At 33.0% G+C, this 20087-nt stretch overlaps 1 protein-coding gene across 1 annotated transcript in view; it reads right to left on the reverse strand.

The window, feature by feature from the left end:
- Positions 1 to 5100: 5100 nt before the first annotated feature.
- LOC143047089 (putative G-protein coupled receptor B0563.6) overlaps positions 5101 to 20087 on the reverse strand; it is a 62069-nt gene continuing 47082 nt past the window's right edge. The window contains exon 2 of the mRNA XM_076220053.1: positions 5101 to 6550. Coding sequence (XP_076076168.1) covers positions 5442 to 6550 — 1109 coding nt within the window. The 3' untranslated portion in view covers positions 5101 to 5441. The remainder of the gene's footprint in view (positions 6551 to 20087) is intronic.

The raw sequence follows: 20087 nt of genomic DNA on the forward strand, positions 1-20087 counted from the left end.
AGGGTATCACCAGCCCAGTAGTCAGCACTTTTTGTGCTGACATGAATTATCATTGATATGGTTATATTTATAAATTAACTGTTTACAAAATTTTGAATTTTTGAAAAACTAAGGCTTTTCTACCTCAGGCATAGATTACCTTAACTGTATTTGGCATAACTTTAGGAATTTTGGTCCTTAATGCTCTTTAACTTCGTAATTTATTTGGCCTTTTTAACTTTTTTGGATTCGAGCGTCACTGATGAGTCTTTTGTAGACGAGACGCACGTCTGGCGTATATACAAAATTTAGTCCTGGTATCTATGATGAGTTTATTCAGAAGTTCTGGAAGGGTAAGTAGATCCTACCCCAAATGTGACATTCGTCATGTTATTCATGTAACTTGAAGTACAAACCTGTTGATTAAACTAATCCTGTATAAACTACTCACATTCTGTGAAAAGGGAGTGGGATTGTATTAACGACAATTGAAACATGTACTCTATATCGGTCAACCAACTCATGATGGCGTCAATAATTGATCATGTTCATTTCAAATTACAATCAATTTTCAACCAACTCATTATGGCGTCAATAATTGATCATGTTCATTTCAAATTACAATCAATTTTTAACCAACTCATGATGGCGCCAATAATTGATCATGTTCATTTCAAATTACAATCAATTTTCAACCAACTCATTATGGCGTCAATAATTGATTATGTTCATTTCAAATTACAATCAATTGCCAGCTAGGAACATCTATGATAACAGATCTTGTAATGCCATCTATATCATGATAATAAAAATGGTCAAGTTTTAACTTTATATATTTGGAACTTTTCGGAGGATACAATAAGTATCAAAATTTAATGATTTGAATTATTTATCATCTTATAACGTGTTATAGTATTCTTTTATTTGTCTTTATGAATATTACTTTTACTGTTTAGTCTGTTTGTTTTTGTGGAATCCATTCGACCTGGTTTTGTACTTATACATCCCGTCATTGTGTTATTGTTCTATGATAATTTTTTATATTCTTACTAATATGCTTTTTCTGTATGCATTTTGTGTTTCTTTGTAATTTATGATGCGGCTCCGTACTTTTACATCCCGTGACTTTGTTTGTTTGCTTTTGGATAATTTCTGTATTCTTCTCTTCCGTTAAGATAATAACACAACGTTGACTGCTGTACCCCTATTTTTAATATTTTTACTTGTTATTTATTTTTTTTGTTCACACATCGTTGTCAACATAATGAAGTTTTATACGACTGTCATACAATGAGAGGTTTAGTTAGCTTTAAAACAAAATTCAATCTACAATTTTCTACATAAGAAAATGCCTGAACCAAGTCAGGAATATGACATTTGTTGTCCATTGGTTTGATGTGTTTGAGCTTTCGATTTTGTCATTTAATAAAGGATTTTTTCCTCAGATTTCCTTTTTTTAAACTATGCTGTGCCTAGTTATAGCGGACACTTGTGTGAAACCTACGACAAAAAGTGTGAAATAAACTTAAGATTTCTAGTATTTTTATTACCACCTTAATATTGCATGTAGTTTTCATAAAGTTGTATACTAACATAAAGATCAACTTAAAAATAAACATACACAAAAACGATGATGAATTCTAGCATTTGATTTCAAACAATGAAAGTTGATTAATGTGTACCTTAACTAATACATGGGGCAGCTAGCAAACAATCAAAGTTGATTAATGTGTACCTTTACTAATACATAGGGCAGCTAGCAAGCAATAAAAGTTGATTAATGTGTACCTTAACTAATACATGGGGCAGCTAGCAAACAATGAAAGTTGATTAATGTGTACCTTAACTAATACATGGGGCAGCTAGCAAACAATGAAAGTTGATTAATGTGTACCTTAACTAATACATAGGGCAGCTAGCAAACAATGAAAGTTGATTAATGTGTACCTTAACTAATACATAGGGCAGCTAGCAAATAATGAAAATTGATTAATGTGTACCTTAACTAATACATAGGGCAGCTAGCAAACAATGAAAGTTGATTAATGTGTACCTTTACTAATACATAGGGCAGCTAGCAAACAATGAAAGTTGATAAATGTGTACCTGAACTAATACATAGGGCAGCTAGCAAGCAGTTTTACAACGTTATAACCTGTTCCTACATGATTAAGCATATATGCTATTACAAACTGTTGCCCTATTTTTCTCCGTACAATTATTGAATCACTTTCAGGTCTTATTCCATGATGATTTTAATGATAAAGAAATTAACACACGCAAAGTGTATGAAATAAAAGGTAGAATACAATCATGTTGTTTAATTGTAACAGTACTTTTGTTGCATAATTAACTTTGAACTGATTTAATTAAGTATGTTAAGCTGTACCAGCGCACATGCCATGTTTAAGTCCTACGGTTTAGCAAAAGTTATAAAGTAGGTAACAATAAATATATTAAAAAAATATTGGGTCAAATATTCTTTTTTTACAACTTCTTGAAAAAAAAGTAAAATCTCAAAAATACTGAACTCCGAGGAAAATTCAAAACGGAAAGTCCCTTATCAACAAAAAAATGGCAAAATCAAATGATAAAACACATCAAGCGAATGGATAACAACTGTCATATTTCTGACTTGATTTATATTTTGTTACAAATAGTTTTTATGTTTTATCAACTTTTGATAAATTGAAAATTTAATTCCAATACTCTTCATATTCCGATATTGAATATTCGAAGCATTTAAAGGAAAACATTTACAGAATGCATCAGGAAACCAAGTGTTCAGTTTATAAAGTGTTGGACTAGTTGTTGATATCGTTTTCATTTTTCACAATGGTAATGCCGGGCGTAACAGAACATAACAAAGTGAGCCATTAATTGTGTTTTGGTAATAGTCATTGTAAAACAAGAATGTGAATGTACACAAACCAAATGTAAGAATGTTAAAACGTACATACGCAGTTTGCATGTTATATACCGTCACTGACTACTATTCTCAACAATTATATGTGGTGTATATATGAAAGAAACGTGCAAATGCTCATTCTAAAAATTGAATGTACATTTATTATTTTTTTTTTTAAATGACTTAAACATTATGATTTTTATAAATACCTAAATTTGATGCAAACGCGATGATTTTAACTTTACTATAGTCAACTTTCCATTTCTGTGTAGCAACATCCCAGCGGCACCAGCATATGGAGTATATGTGTCTCAACTAATACGTTACTCTAGAGTTTTTGATTTTGTTGAACGAGGAATACTGCTTTCTCAAAAGTTGCTAAGGCAGGGCTATTAGTCAATCAAATTAAGGTCATCACTCAAGAAATTTTACGCTCGCCATCATCAGCTGATTGGCCATTATGACAAAAGTGTGTCAGAAATCATATCTGATATTCTTCCTCAGTCATAATAACCTTCCATCATTACCGAACTGAACAAAGAAATAACACGACGGTTGCCGTATACGGTGCAGGAAATGCTTACCCTTCCGGAGCACCTGATTAGATATAAGCCATTTTTCACGAATTGGTCCATATCGATGTACATATTCTCTAAGGATACCAATCATTAATGGTTTTTGACGGGCGTATAAAAACTGTGTATCGTTGTTCCTAATTGGCAGTAAAAACATCGAATGTAAAAGCTACTTAAAACACGTTAGGATTTTTGTGCAATTCTATGCAATATTGAAGCTATATCTAGACTTCCCACCCGATTCAGGTTAACAGTAATAACTGTTGCAATTGACATGTTTTTTTTCCGGAATGATGCTATCGAGAAGCATGCAAGCACATACGTAACAGTTGTCTCATTGGCAATCATACCACATCTTATTTTTTTTATATATATATATAAGCGCATACGTAAGAATACTACTGGAGCCCCCCAAAAAACCAAAACAATAAAGAAACAAGTGTGCAGTCAAAACCATAAAAATTTCATTGTGAATTCATTGGTTCTTTTTCAATTACCTTTTCAATGCATAATTCAATTTCTAGTATTCAAAACACGTGTCAGAATTGCCATACCCTGCCTCGGACAACAGCAGCCAATCCTGCATACCATTGAGGTCTAGCAATCAGAAGATTGTTTCGCAATGTTAAAATTACAGAGTTTGTTTTTAGTAGAATATAAAACTTTTTTTTTATCAAAGTAACTTCGAGTTTTCCCGTTTGAATTGTTTTACCTTGTTTTATCGGGACCTTTTATAGCTGACTATGCGGTATAGGCTTTGCTCATTGTTGAAGACTGTACGGTGACTATAGTTGTTAATTTCTGTGTCATTTTGGTCTCTTGGTGGACAGTTGTCTCATTGGCAATCATACCACATCTTCTTTTTTATATATTCGATGATATTTTTTTTATGAATATTTCTCTGCAGATCCATTGGTAATCACTAGTTCGAAGGTTTATGTATCATATCATCTTTAACTAAGTTGAAATGTAACCTTTTCTTACCCAACAGTTTTAAAAGAGGGACGAAAGATACCAAAGGGACAGTCAAACTCATAAATCTAAAACAAACTGACAGCGCCATGGCTAAAAATGAAAAAGACAAACAGAAAAACAATAGTACACATGACACAACATAGAAAACTAAAGAATAAACAACACGAACCCCACCAAAACTAGGGGTGATCTCAGGTGCTCCGGAAGGGTAAGCAGATCCTGCTCCACATGTGGCACCCGTCGTGTTGCTTATGTGATTACAAATCCGGTAAATAGTCTAATTCTGTAGGTCACATTCATGAAAGGGAAGGGGATTGTAGTTACGACGTAAGGAACATATCCGATATTATTTGCGAAACGGTTATTCCATAACGGTCAACCAACTCGTGATGGCGTCCGTAAAATTTACGAAGGGATGATTTCAACTTCACCATTTTAAACAGGAGAATTAACTTCAGACCTTTCTTTATTTCGATCGTTTTTTTCGAGTTTTATTATTGAATTGTATAGTGTCATGCTCCCTAATGGATCTATTCACTACATATTGTATTCACATAATCATGAATTTTTCCTTAGTTAAAAAATAGAGTTATGTGTTTAACTTTCAATTAAAAATTATGATGTTCTGTTGTAGCCTATTATCTGATTGCCTAAAAATAAAGTCTTGAAATGTAATTTGTTATCATCTAAAATATCCGAACATGAATGATAATTCCTGACACAAGCGTGTTTTTTTTTCAATATTTTAATTATAACAATAATTAGAGGAAGTTATTTCGATGTACTCGCATTGTTGTCTTGGATTGACATAATTAGAATCTGAAATCTTTCTTCACAATAATGTTTATTAAACCTGCTATGTAACTGTGACTGATGAAGAAGTCTTTGTGGGTTATAAATATCATATAAATACCAACAATATTGAACATTGTAACATTAAATATATATAAAAAAAACAAATAAAAAATTGAGCACTTTTTTTTGTAACGATAGAACTTTTGAGTTCACATTTTACAAGCACTGATAAAGGAATGTTGTCTGGTCACCACGCATGTGTCAGATCTTGACGATCTAGTACGACTTTTAAAGGAGATGTAAATCCTTGTTTTGTTGCGTCTTTTGTTGAAAATAGTTCTGATTGCGCGTACAAATCGCTTGTTAAATGCACAAAATAGAACGAAATTCATCGATAAGTTACAAAGAAGTAACAAATTACTAATATTACGTAAAAGTTTATACTCATGAAGAGATAAATTTGTCAGTCTTGAGAAGTCACTGATAGTCGATGGAAAAATTGCGACTATCGATATGACAATTATCCCGATAAGGGTAATTGTAAATCGCCTTTGCTCTACCTGCCAGTCTTGTTCTCTGTTGTTTCTGATGCCTAACTCTTGTCTTAAAAATCTGGCCCTGTACACAGCGACGATGAGGTAGGTGTTTATCACAACAAAAATAACCAATGGAATAAAATGATAGATAATTATACATACAATATCATAGACACGATAGTAAGCCGAATCTCGAAAGGGTGTAAATTCCATTCGGTACACTCCTAAATCATTCACTAAAGAATAACAGAAATACCTTGGAAGAGTGAAGAGTATACCGAATGTATAAATAGTAAATATTCGTCTTTTCACTCTTGATCCACTTGAATAACTTCTAGCTAACAAAGGAAATTTGACAAAAATGAATCTATCAATAGTTACTCCAACTGTAATCCATACACTGGCTGCTGTCAGTAAATTCACAACAGGCAGGAAAACAAACGCATTATAAACATTAGGGGAAAAGTTATCCGAATGTTTGGTAAAAAGCAAGTAAGGTAAAGATAAGATCAAAGCAAACATATCTGTAAAGGACAATGCTTTCAGGTAAACGTACGGCGAATCCAGTAACCTCCCACGAAATAATACAAATATATTGAATATGTTTCCAAATATTCCAAGTATGCACAATGCCGGTCCTATGTACATGTTACAAACATAATCAACGATGTCTGCCGATTCCATTATTACGACGCTTCTGTTTTGTTTTCGTTCTAAGTGCCTTTGAAGTATATGTTTAAGAAAAGCAGCCACAGTTTCGTTCATTTTCTGTTCATCACCACCTGTAAAAATAAAGCTTGGTTTTAGAAAATCATACATTTCTATTATTAGATCTATCTGATGAATATTTGTTTTTAATGATCCAACTACTATTTCAAATACAGCGACAGATCCGGATCAACCATCACTATTATGGTTGTTTATGGTCTGTCTGTAAAATAAGTATTATTTATTTCTAATAATTCTTTTATTCATATTAAATTATTTCATATTTTATGTTTGCCATTTAATACCCGGTTTTCTCAACTGATGAATGTTACATTGCTTTTGGGTACCAATGTACTTTATCGATATTTTTATATAACATTATCATCGAAAATGAAGACCACTTGGGCAACAGTCAGTTTTATTGCGATTTTATTAAAATCTGTTACGACGTCACAATTGTTATTAACTAGTATTTGCAAAAAGTTGTTGAAGTTTATTATAGAAGAGTGAGGGACGAAAGATACCAAAGGGACAGTCAAACTCATAAATCTAAAACAAACTGACAACACCATGGCTAAAAATGAAAAAAGACAAACAAACAACAGCACACATTACACAACATAGAAAACCAAAGAATAAACAACACGAACCCACCAAAAAACCAGGGATGATTTCAGGTGCTCCGGAAGAGTAAGCAGGTCCTGCTCCACATGTGGCACCCGTCGTGTTGCTTATGTGATAACAAATCCGGTAAATAGTCTAATTCGGTAGGTCATATTCGTGAAAGGGAAGGGGATTGTAGTTAAAACGTAAGGAACATATCCGATATCATTTGTGAAACGGTTATTTCATAACGGTCAACCAACTCGTGATGGCGTCCGTAAAATTTACGAAGGGATGATTTCAACTTCACCATTTGGAACTCTTGGTTTAATAGCTTCCTTGTGAGCAGTAACCCTCTATCAAGAAAATCATGATAGGAAATGCAAGCACGGAAATATCGTTTCAATTGGGAGATATATACCCCGTATGCAGGTGCTGCTGGAATGTTGCTACTTAGAAATGGAAAGTTCACAATTGGAAAGCTGAAATCAACTCTTTTTTCGTAAAGTTTTGTTTTCAACCGACCCTCATTGTCAATTTCTAGATGTAAGTCAAGATATGAGGCCGACTTTACTGTATCTGTAGTATCCTTTATCTCTAGCTCGATGGGATAGATGCGTTCCACATAGTCACCAAATTTTGAATTATTTAGTGAAAGAACATCATCTATATAGCGGAAAGTAGAGTTAAAGGATATTGCTAACTTCTTATCTTTCTTCCTAAGTAGTTCCTGCATGAAGTCAGCCTCATAATAATAAAGAAACAAGTCGGCAAGTAGAGGGGCACAGTTTGTTCCCATTGGAATGCCGACAGTCCTCCGAACGTAACAAATATGTTGTCAATCAAGAAATCAAGCATCTTGATAATACTAGTTTCAGAGAATTTTTTGTTTGAATCAGTGTGATCCTTTACAAAGTAGGATTTATCCCTCCCTAAGACAAGATACTTGTATCTACGTTGGCCATTCTTTTTTATGAACCAAATCAATACCAACTCTTTTAATTTGTCTCTTAGTTTGGAATGTGGAATACTGGTGTAAAGAGTAGGAAAGTCAAATGTTTTAATACTGTTACAAGATGAAAGAGAGTTAGATTGTATGTACTCTAAAAGATCTTTGGAATTTTTATGTATCCACATCTGATTCACCCCCCTCTAGAATAGGCAGTTTCACAATAACTTTGAAGCCCGTCTTTGAATGCTGATAAAATAGATGTTAATAATTTAGAAAGAGGTTTCGTGCAGCACTTGGAAGACCCAGCAATATACCGTTGTTTGTAAGGACACTTATGTAGTTTAGGTATCCAATACAGTGATGGAAGATCCAGTTCTTCATCTTTGGTTGAAATTCCAAAGGAACACAGAACAGACCTATGATTATCCAGGATTTTCTCTTTGATAAGTGTCATGAGGGTATATGTTGAGTTTCCAAGTGAATTGTCAATACCTAATTCGTTTATCAAGCAGTTAATGTAATGAGTTTTACACAAAAACGATGTTGTTTGGGGCTTTATCTGCGGGGACAACAGCATATTTGTCATGAAGGTAGGATAGGTGTTTTGCAACATTTAGGTCTCTAAAGATTGACGTAGCATGGGTATTGATAGACCCTTTCAGTTTCTTTATTCTGATTTGTATCAACGGCATTTATTTTTTTTATCCATTCATATACTTCCCCTCTCTTTCATTTCGGCTCTATCTTTCTTTCCTCTTTATTTCATGTTTTTTTTTAATTTTATTTGCTTGTGTCGCATCTAGAAATAAATCAAATGATTGCCAATCTATCTATCAAACATAAGGAAAAAACGGAGCTTTAAATCTACTGTAACAAGTCAGAAATGCGTGGTCATAACGTTTAAAATAGGAAAGGAACCATTCCGATACATAAACTATAGAAGGCAAAACCTAGTCAAGAGAGTTATCTTCCTTGGTGTGACTTAAAATAAGTATTACTCGGTTAGTCTAGAAGCATATTTTTTTTCTAATCAGATTAAAAATAAATGTTAATCTTACCCGATCGCCAATCAGTTATATAATAAATCATTAGTGTAACGAAAAAATCCTATTTTTTTGCGTAGCGTTTTAAACATTGAATAGTATATATTTTTAACTCTGTTTCTAAAAATAATTATACATTTCTGAACAATATAGTTAGTCAAGAGCAACTGAAATAAGGTTTAGTGAACGCGATGTGGCCCATGCTTTTTATGTTGTTTATATGACGTGATTTTCAATTGATTTGTTTATGTATTTAAAAAAAATGTTTTCGTATCTTATATTTATATGATGATGCTAGTTCCGTTTTTTGTCAAGTAAACATCTTACAAATAGATATTTCCACCGTATCATCTTTGAAAGTTATCATAAAAATTAATGCATTAGCCTTATTTTTTTCGAAATAAAGAGGAATTACTTATCGCTATTTGCTCATCTGAACGAATTAGCACGAAGAAACATCTCATCATTCTGTGCAACAAAACCGATAATGTACATCATGACAAAATGTGAACAAATTCGAGAAAAAAAAGAGAAAACCCGCCATCGAACTTATGCTTAAACAATTTATTCAAATGAAATATTGCAAACAATAGGTGTCAGACAACCAATTAAAAGTCCCTATCTGTTCAACCAAATTTTGCAATTTTCACAGCTTTCTAAATATTTTACCTTAAGTTTAACTTCATTGAAACCAGGTATATCCTGAACTGTACATGTATCAGCTTTCTGCATGCCAATTTTGCAACATACCTTTAAAGCCTTCTAACAAAAAAACTGACCTTCAAAGAGAGGCACTCCAAAAACAACCCCTGGTTTTCTGGAAATCTTAAATTAGCATACTATGGAGCGCATTAATCCTCAATTTTTAATGCAAACTCATAGACATGTAAATTTTGGCTCAAAATGGTCTAAATATATATCTCTTTCACCAACAGTTTTATTTCTGGCAATTTGTTGGTTAGTTTAAGTAAACAATGACATCAAATGCACTATTTTTTGTCCAAGTAGGCCTACTTTCATACGTTCTAAATTGGAGGGAGTAATTGGTGGTGTGACACCAATAAGCAACAAAAACCATACATTGAATTAAAGGCTTATAACTAAGGACAGGCATATACATATCACGGTCTTAAACATGTGATCTTTATGTTATATAAATAAGGCCGTTAGTTTTCTCGTTTGAATTGTTTTACATTGTCTTATCGGGGCCTATTATAGCTGACTATGCGGTATGGGCTTTGTTCATTGTTGAAGGCCGTACGGTGATCTATAGTTTTTAATGTCTGTGTCATTTTGGTCTCTTGTGGACAGTTGTCTCATTGGCAATTATACCACATCTTCTTTTTTATATGAGCGGTAAATTCACCTTATGTTGGAAAGCGGTGTTACTTTAATTTGAATGGCATGAATGCTATGTATCTATATATAAACAAAGATACATATATTTCCTGATACAAAAAAAATAAAACAAAATTAACTTTTTTTTGGCTCGTCTTAATAATTACAGCTTTCCTGTCTTGACTTTTTATCAGAATTTACCTGGTTCATTTTAACAATCGTACTTTTGTTGTAGGCGAATAATACTTTTTTTACATACATCAAAAGTCCATGAATAAAAAACCAAAGGCAATTTCTACGGTTAAAAGGGAGACGACTAACACACAACCAACAGTAAACACAACACTTCACAACAACTTAAGATAGAGCAGTACGAACCACCCTTCACTCCCCCCCAAAAAAATAGGGATCTCATATCCTCAATCGGATAGCAGATCCTGCTCCATTAGGGGCATCTGTGAAAAAGTTAACTTAGCAAAAACTATAATGTTGTATAAACTCTTAAAATACAGAGTTGTTTCCTTATATCACCCTTTTTTGTTGCTTATTTTTTTTTTTAAAGGTTTTCTTGTAATTAATTTTCAGAATGTCTTTGTCATTCAGTGTTGTATCAATTTAAAAATAAATAGGTGTTTTTGAACGCTGTCAATCCTTAATGATATAGTTTTTTTTTCTTATAAGAAGTACAAAATGGACATGTATATTAAACTATTTGTTAAAAAGATATTTTATATACATGAAATGTCCAATAAAAGTAATTGAAAGTTCTTATCATTGTTTTTTGTCTAAAATATTGCTGCAAGTTTTACATATTATATCAATACGTCTTAATATGTGAATACATTAACTTGTTCTAGAGACAGTTCTTCAGATAGTTTCTTGTTTTACTTCTTTATATAAAAAAAAGAAGATATGGTATGATTGCAAATGAAACAACTCTCAAGAAGAGATCAGAGATCAAACGACACAGAAATTATCAACTATAGGTCACCTTCATTCGCTCAACAATGAACAAAGCCCATACCGCTTAGTCAGCTATACCCCTAAATGACAATGTAAAACAATTCAAACGAGAAAACTAACGGCCTAATTCATGTTAAATGAACGAAAAAAAAAAAAAAAACAACACAAAGATGTAACACAAACGACAACCACTGAATTACAGGCTCCTGACTTTGGACAGAAACATACATACAGAATGTGGCGGAATTAAACATGTTAGCTGAATTCTAACCTCCCCTAACCGTGGACAGTGGTGCAACAGTACAACATAAGAACAAACTATTAAAATTAATTGAAAAAGGCTCATCTTATCAGATTTATACAAAAAGAAGTACGTCACAATTGCAAATTTTCGTTAGACCAACGAGAAATAAAAATAGAATATCTAAAATACAATTTAAAAATTACACATGAATAATCTTATGATAAGTCATTAAATCATTATAATTGTCTACGGAACTCCCTGAAAATCATATAAATTAAATAGCAATTACTAAAACAACATGAGGGTATACATCATATAAACAGCAGCTTAATAATCAAACGAAAAGAACAAGAACAGCATCTTACGTTTCACATAGCCTTTCAACAAAGCTTTATTTTAAACTAAGAATATAAGTATAAAATTACTTACATGATACGTTTTGCCGTCTGCATAACATTGCAAACATTTTAATTAAAGAAGAGTTTCTGTCCATGTCCTATTTGAAATATGTGAAATTCCACATACATGAATAAACTAAATAATTTAACTTTTGTCTTATACGGCATTAGTATATAAAATACGTGATAAGTAGGTAGTTATCATGATACGGTAGGCGTTAAGTTCCAATGATATAAGTCTATTCCAGATTATATTGGATAAATTTTATATAAATGCTCAGTGCAATGATATTTCATACATGATGATAGTGTTATGTTATATCGTATATTGTACAGTGTCTCTCATTACAGCCTGTTAAGTATAATATGACAGTTTGATTAGATACTCTGTGTACTGGATAGCTATTGAGAAAATGAAATGCTCTAAACGATCCTCCTTTGTATTAATTATGCATCCTATACTCTTTGATTTGGTATCATCAATGTCTTCTTTATTGAAACACGTAATGATTTTGTTCATTTATAGTTTTGCTATCTTTGATTCTTTTTTTTTTAATATCAATTAATCGACTATTTATTTTTATATGACCTAATTAAACCAAACATACCATATAAAAGTCTAAGATATCATTTTTACTTATTCCGTTTCATTTTATCAGAAAAACATTTTAAGTTTCAAAGTATTTGTTTATGCAATGGACTATTTATTCTGTGTCACTATGTATTAAACACTGTAAGGTTTTCTTTAACTTTTGCGCCGTCAAACTGCTGTCGCAAAAACTTTTACACGAATCTCTTTCATTCGTATTCATACCAAGTCATAAGCGCAACTTTTAATCCTTATTTCCCTTAAAGATGATGCACTAGTGGTTCCTCGTTGTGAGAATATGTTTCCCAGTTGACTTGTGGGTGCATGTATATAATATCTCGATTAAATAAATCCGATTGTGCACTGGCACCCATGTGATAATCTATATTTAACACTAAAACGATAGCTACTTTTATCATACAGTAAAACTGGGGGATTAAAAAGAACTATTTTAACACATTTTCCAACACCCCACAAAACAAAAAAACATAAATACCAAATTCAAAAATGGACAATCACAAAAATTAAAAGAAATACTGAAAATACTCCGTTACATCTTCCCAAAAATGAGAAAATAGTTAACCAAACAAGATTAAAATATGTGTCTATATGACATCATGCCTTTCTCATACTATCACATTTACTTGTGATCAACCGCTAAAAACTGTATTGCTGTGTTGGATTGACGTACTGACGTATGGACGCATCGCCGACTACTATCACACAGAATACATAAGAAATATGTCATCGCTTCGTTTTGTATCTATTGATTCTAAGAGATATTGTTAATCACATAAACTTGATTCTTGAATTGAATATACACGTATACGTTATAGTTATATCAGAATTGTATCTTGTTAATAGTTTATTAACTTTATAAACCGTTAAAATCAAACGTTAATGTCCATAAAAACAAAACATTTTTTATCAAAGATTTTACAGCTAACAGTATCATTTTGTCAAACAGCACTTAATGTCTATGCGTAGTATCTATAAATCGAAATTAGTGCCTTAAATTAAACCTTTTCCCGTTTGGTAAATAAGATTATAATGTCTAATGTAACTGTACTTGTAGTTTACTTTCTGTATTATCCTGTGATATTCTTTGCGTCAGTTTTATTATTCTCTCGACCGTGGGAGGAGTGTTCCGTTTGAAGGCAATGCTAGAATGTATACACGCAAAACTATGTTTTTTCTTTCGTATAACATCTCAGCAAGCCACAAAACCAATCTATAAGATCACTTGATTAATAGATGACTGATTATTTTGCAATTTAACGCATTTGTTCATATCGATGCCATCAACGTTGTCCTTTTAAAAATAAAACAGGAAAAAAAGATAAGGAAAATCATAAATAAAGCCCTGATAATTGATTTAACATGATTAGTGATTAGTGAATAGACAACTTTGCAGCTATATTGATACGTGTCTCGAATGAGTTAATCATAATGTTAACAATAACTAAAAGCAATCATTAGGGGCTACATAATCATTTGTAGAAGAAACGGGCGTCTGATATACAGATCTTGATATGATGCAGTGATATCTATGATGAGTTATTTCTAAAAGGAACCAGAAAACAAATGCAAAATTAATTAAGCCTTTAGAAGACCAACTTTGAAAAATAAAGAGAAAAAAGTGATGTTCATGAATATTAAGTACGCCACGGGAGTTTTTGTTAGATCCGATAAATGGGTTTTTGATTGCCCATTTGATTTCTTTTTTTGAATTAGAAAATGAGGTGTTGTTAACCTGAAAATCAAGGATAGTTTTAATTGGCCAACAACCAGGAATATACTTCTCCCCAATAATGCAGTATGATGGGATATTAATTTGTAGATTAATCATCGCACTTCATTTAAAGATTCAACACCGAGTAATCTTTATGACGTACCAGCACTAGAAAGTGCTTGAAGGACAAATATGAAAATAACAACTTTCTAATTTGTCAGACCAGTGATTTTCTACAATTTCCTAAGAATTATGAATTATGAAGATGAAATACTACAGAGCTCATAACTAATGATCAATTTTGTACCATTGCAGACAGCCTAACAGCTACTTTTATTATGTTGTTATTTATGTAAGCTATTGTAATTATCTGGAATTGTAAAGTGATAAATAAAACAGTATTGTGATAGTCTCTCTCTCTCTCGGCAGGGCTTGATTAACGAGATTGACGGAGAAGCAACAGTGACGTCTGGCCATAAAGAGTAACGCTCATTTATCCTCGTTAATTGGTAATTTTCCTAGTAGGTTATTCGTCAATTATTCAAAGAAATGATTTAAGAGAGAAACCTTGAGCTTTCAACTATTAGTTAAGATTCGTAACTTACCTTGTATGGCAGGATAACAAAGCAGATGTTTACTCCCAATATTATCTAAATAACACGTAGAAGGGAGGAAGGGCATAGTGTTACCCCAAGAAATCATGAAAAACTGAGGCAATGCCAAGGTTGACATTATTACAAGATGACAAGTTGACAAATATTTAGGTTTCGAGCATCACTGAAGAGACATTGATTGTCGAAATGCACATCTGGTGCAGATAAATTGGTACCGTTTATGTTATTGACGTTTTTTTTGCGAGGGTTAACAATCCACTTTATCCCCCTCACAGCTACGTATTATTTGACTTATATAAATCATGCATGATGTTCTATCATTAGGTTTGTCACTGCTTAATCTTAAATTGACATCACGTTAACTTTGCAATTATTAGGAAGGTAGAAGTGAAGCAACTGGTGGCCGGATGCGGCCATTTCGCCTTTTCGCGTTTTGAGAAATCGAGAAATCGAGAAATCGGAAAATCGGGAAATCGAGAAATCAAGAAAGCAAAAACGCGAAATCGAGAAATCGTACGGAAGCGTATATTACCCTCGTTTTAATACTTATAATCCAAGATGGCGATATAACTTTTAGCGAGAAAATGCTTTATTTCTCATTACTGCGATTTATTTTTTTCGACAAAATGCCTAACAAGGCATTTAGGCGCTTTGTTTTTTATCGCCTTAAAAATAAATCGTTTTAAATAACTCGACATATTATCAAAACGAGAAAAAAAATTACGATTAATTTATAAGTCAATAAAAATATCATGCAATAATAATAAATTGCCTTTTTTTTCTTATTACTGCGATTTATTTTTTTCGACAAAATGCCTAACAAGGCATTTAGCCGATTTGTTTTTTATCGCCATAAAAATAAATCGTTTTAAATAACGCGACAAATTATCAAAACGAGAAAACATTTTAAGATTAATTCATAAGTCAATAAAAATATCATGCAATAATAATAAATTGCCTTTTTTTCTTCGATATATTGTTTTATAAAGCAACAAATTGGTTTAAATTAAGGCGAGCAACGGGAAAGTTTTCAGCTAAATCGAGATAAATATGGCACGATTTTAACCTGTTCATTTTCATTTTGATTTTGGAAGGACCAGGTCGCCATCACATTTGGGCATTTTATTTCAAGCAAATGGAGGTAAGATAAGAAACAATTTATTAAATGAAATCTCGCCGCGATATAGCCTTGTTGTGCTCATGTGGCGTTAAACAAACAACAATCAATCAATCAATCAATCTTTAAGTTATTGTTGTAAAAAAACTTCTATAAAAAGGCTTTTACACGTGTCTGCCGTAGTATACACACGTTAGGGGAATTAAGTTTTTGGTGCATAAAAAACCCAACCCTTTTTCCCCAGCTGTGAAAGTATAATGGTCGCTTTAAAAAAAATCAGGTTTGACTATAAATTAACATAGGGTGTCACGAAATTTACGTTGAAGAGAGCCAGTCGAGTTCTAATTTTTTTAATTCACAGTTGCGGCAAAATAAGATCCTTTGATGTTTTAACTCTGAGACACCACAAATTCATTTGAACTATATAGACCCCCTCCCCCCTATATAAAGTTCCAATGACTGTTCTTGTGACTATTGTTACTTTGAAGTTTTCAGTGAGAAAAAAAATCTCGTGCAGTACTAAAAAAATGACGGGGCAGATTAATTATTGTTCGGTTAATATAAAAAAGAAGATGTGGTGTAATTGCCAATGAGACAACTCTTCACAAGAGACCAAATGACACAGAAATTAACAACTATAATAGGTCACCGTACGACCTTTAACAATGATCAAAGCCCATACCGCAATGTTTTTGTATGTGCAATACACAGTACAAAGACGACAAATTTTATCAGTGTTTCGGCTGTTTTCTGTTCTTTAGTCAGGTTGTTGTCTCTTTGACACATTCCCAATTTCCATTCTCAGATTAAGTAAACAAAAATTTCCCTCTATGATATATATAAAAAAGAAGATTTGGTGTAATTGCCAATGAGACAACTCTAAACAAGAGACCAAATGACACAGAAATTAACAACTATAGGTAACCGTACGGCCTTCAACAATGAGCAAAGCCCATACCGCATAGTCAGCTATAAAAGGCCCCGAAATAACAAATGTAAAACAATTCAAAGGAGAAAACTAACGGCCAAATTAATGTACAAATAAATGAACGAAAAACAAATACATGTAACACAGCAACAAACGACAACCACTGAATTACAGGCTCCTGACTTGGGACAGGCACATACATACATAATGTGGCGGGGTTAAACATGTTAGCGGGATCCCAACCCTCCCCCTAACCTGGGACAGTGGTGAAACAGTACAACATAAGAACGAAAGAACATGACACAGAAATTACCAATTATAGGTCACCGTACGCGTACGGTACAAAACCAATACCGCATAGTCAGCTATAAAAGGCCCTAAATGACAAATGTAACACAATGAACAAAACATAAATATGTAACACAACAACAAACGACAACCACTGAATTACAGGCTCCTGACTTAGGACAGGCACATACATACATTATGTGGCGGGGTTAAACATGTTAGCGGGATCCCAACCCTCCCCCTAACCTTGGACAGTGGTGTAACAGTACAACATATAGGAACGAACTATAAAAATCAGTTGAAAAAGGCTTAACACATCAGATGGATAGAAATACATCTAACAAAAACAGAGTGGCTCAGCACTTATACATCCCAACAACAAAAAGACTATTGGGGAATATTGTCCCTTGTACACTCACAAGGTCGTGCAATAATATTAAATTCTACTCCGGACAATTCCCCAATATTCATACAATAACCCTACATAATATAGGATTCGTTTTCTGAGACAAGTGCCTGTGCCGCCATATATACATGTCTGGATCACAGGGGCCGGTAACATACTGTTTGAAAAAAAAATGTTTACACTGATATGTAATAATACGTATTATTATACTTTACTATAGTAACCACTATAATAAAATAACCTTCACAAATAACCCCTCTTTCCCGCGGGTAACTGCGCATAGGCAGAATAACTGTTAGGGAATATGCACGTTGTCAAAATAACCCCATATTTCCCGCGGGCAACTGCGCGTATGCAAAATAACTGTGTGGGAATGAGCGCGTAGGCAAAATAACTCATTTGGTGGCAATTTGCACGACGTCTTTCAAATAACAACTTAACGTTCAGTTCAGTATAATAATACAGTTATGGCCTTTATAAAAGTTAATATCCAAAATTATTAAATCTCGAAAAAGATTATTTTCCCTCGGTCCTACGGACCTCGAGGAAAATAACTCTTTTCTCGATTTAATAATTTTGGATATTAAAACTTTTGATGAAGGCCATAATTGTATATTATTACATATCAGTGTAATTTTTTTTTCAAACAGTATGTTACCGGCCCCTATGATATGGATCATGTGGATGATCGTACCTGGGGACAGTCAATACAGATCGTTTCATTCCCCTTTCACCGAATATTCCTCTGTGAGTTCCATCAAATGCGCTACAGTAGATATGTATAATCAGGTATATTTTAGTTACTATAAAAATAACAAAATAAATAACATATATGTATATAAATTGAATATCCGAATATTTTGTTTTGTGAAGGAGGGCGCACAAGAGAATATATATATATATATATATAGTAGTATGATTTCTGTCTTTGGGGGCCACGGGGGGTAACTTCGATTTTATTTGGTAGGAGTGTGCCATTTTTGCCATTAAAAACTGTACCCATTCTTATATAGCATACACTGAAATTGGGAAAAAACGAATGTAAGGAAAAAAATCACAGGAAAAAAGTCACATACAAAAAAATCAGGGATAAAAAGTCAGAGGAAAAAAAGTCACAACTTTATTTTGAGATATTTTGTCTGCTTTTTCTTACAAAACTTATTTTATTTAAATTTCTTTTTGATTTTATTAATAAATAAGATGTTGTTCAACTTTGTATTCTTTTGTAAAGGGAAAAATTATCTTAAACTGAATAATTATAGCTCTTTATCATTTAAGCATTGTGATAAAGATTGAACTGAATTTTCTGCAATATAAACACTTGAAACTGCTTGAGAGAGGGAATTTATTTGCATCCCAAAAAATACAGAATAAGAAAAAAAGAATCACATGTAAAGAGAATAAATAATAATACATTGTGGCCTTTACATGTAGATGATTTCCAACCTTTTGAAATGAAGAAATACAAAAATTCTATTTCAATCTTTAAACAAAACTTATACACATGTAGACAACTTCAATGGGAAAAAAAACAATTCACCTGTACAGGTAAAGTACTGATGCAGGATAACATTTACACACCTTTTAAATAAATAGATAAAAAATAATGAAACTGATTAGCTTGACCACCAGTCCATGGTTTATGACCCCAATAAATGGCCAACATCCCAGGTTTTATGACCCCTCAAATAAATGGTCACCATTTGATGCGACTATAGCAGATGTTGACCATATACTAAGAGTTTGTTCCAGGTTGTACTCTGGGTTGTACTGTAAGAGGGAGGTAGGGGGTCTCAAGAATTTTTTGGGATGAGTTTTTTATTTTCACTTTTTGCGTGGTGGTTTATTTTTTGTGCACACGACCATTTATTTTCAACCTCATTTAAAACTAATTCCCCTCTTGTCATGCCAGATTATTTTTTTCCTGACAATTGGGCTCAAGTTATTAGGGCCCCGCCAAAGGCGGGTCGCCCTATAGTGATCAGTCCGTCTGTCCGTCGTACCGTCCGTCCGTCCGTCCGTCCGTCCGTCCATAACAAAATCTTGTCCGCTCCATATCTTGAAAACCGTTATTTTTTCAAAGTTTATACTTCACATTTATATTGACCAACACCAGAGGGTGTGTCATAATGTATGTTCAACTTTGTAGGTCAAAGGTCAAGGACAAAAACTTAGGTTTTAGTATAGAACCCCATGTCCTATGGGAAAGATCCTGTCCGCTCCATATCTCAAGAACTGTTATGATTTCAAAATTATACTTCACATGTATATTGACCAATACCAGAGAGTGTGTCATAATGTATGTTCAACTGTGTAGGTCAAAGGTCAAGGTCAAATACTTAGGTTTTGGTATAGAACCCCATGTCCTATGGGAAAGATCCTGTCCGCTCCATATC

This window comes from Mytilus galloprovincialis, chromosome 9 (genome assembly GCF_965363235.1).
Source record: "Mytilus galloprovincialis chromosome 9, xbMytGall1.hap1.1, whole genome shotgun sequence".
Classification (NCBI taxonomy): Eukaryota; Metazoa; Mollusca; class Bivalvia; order Mytilida; family Mytilidae; genus Mytilus; species Mytilus galloprovincialis.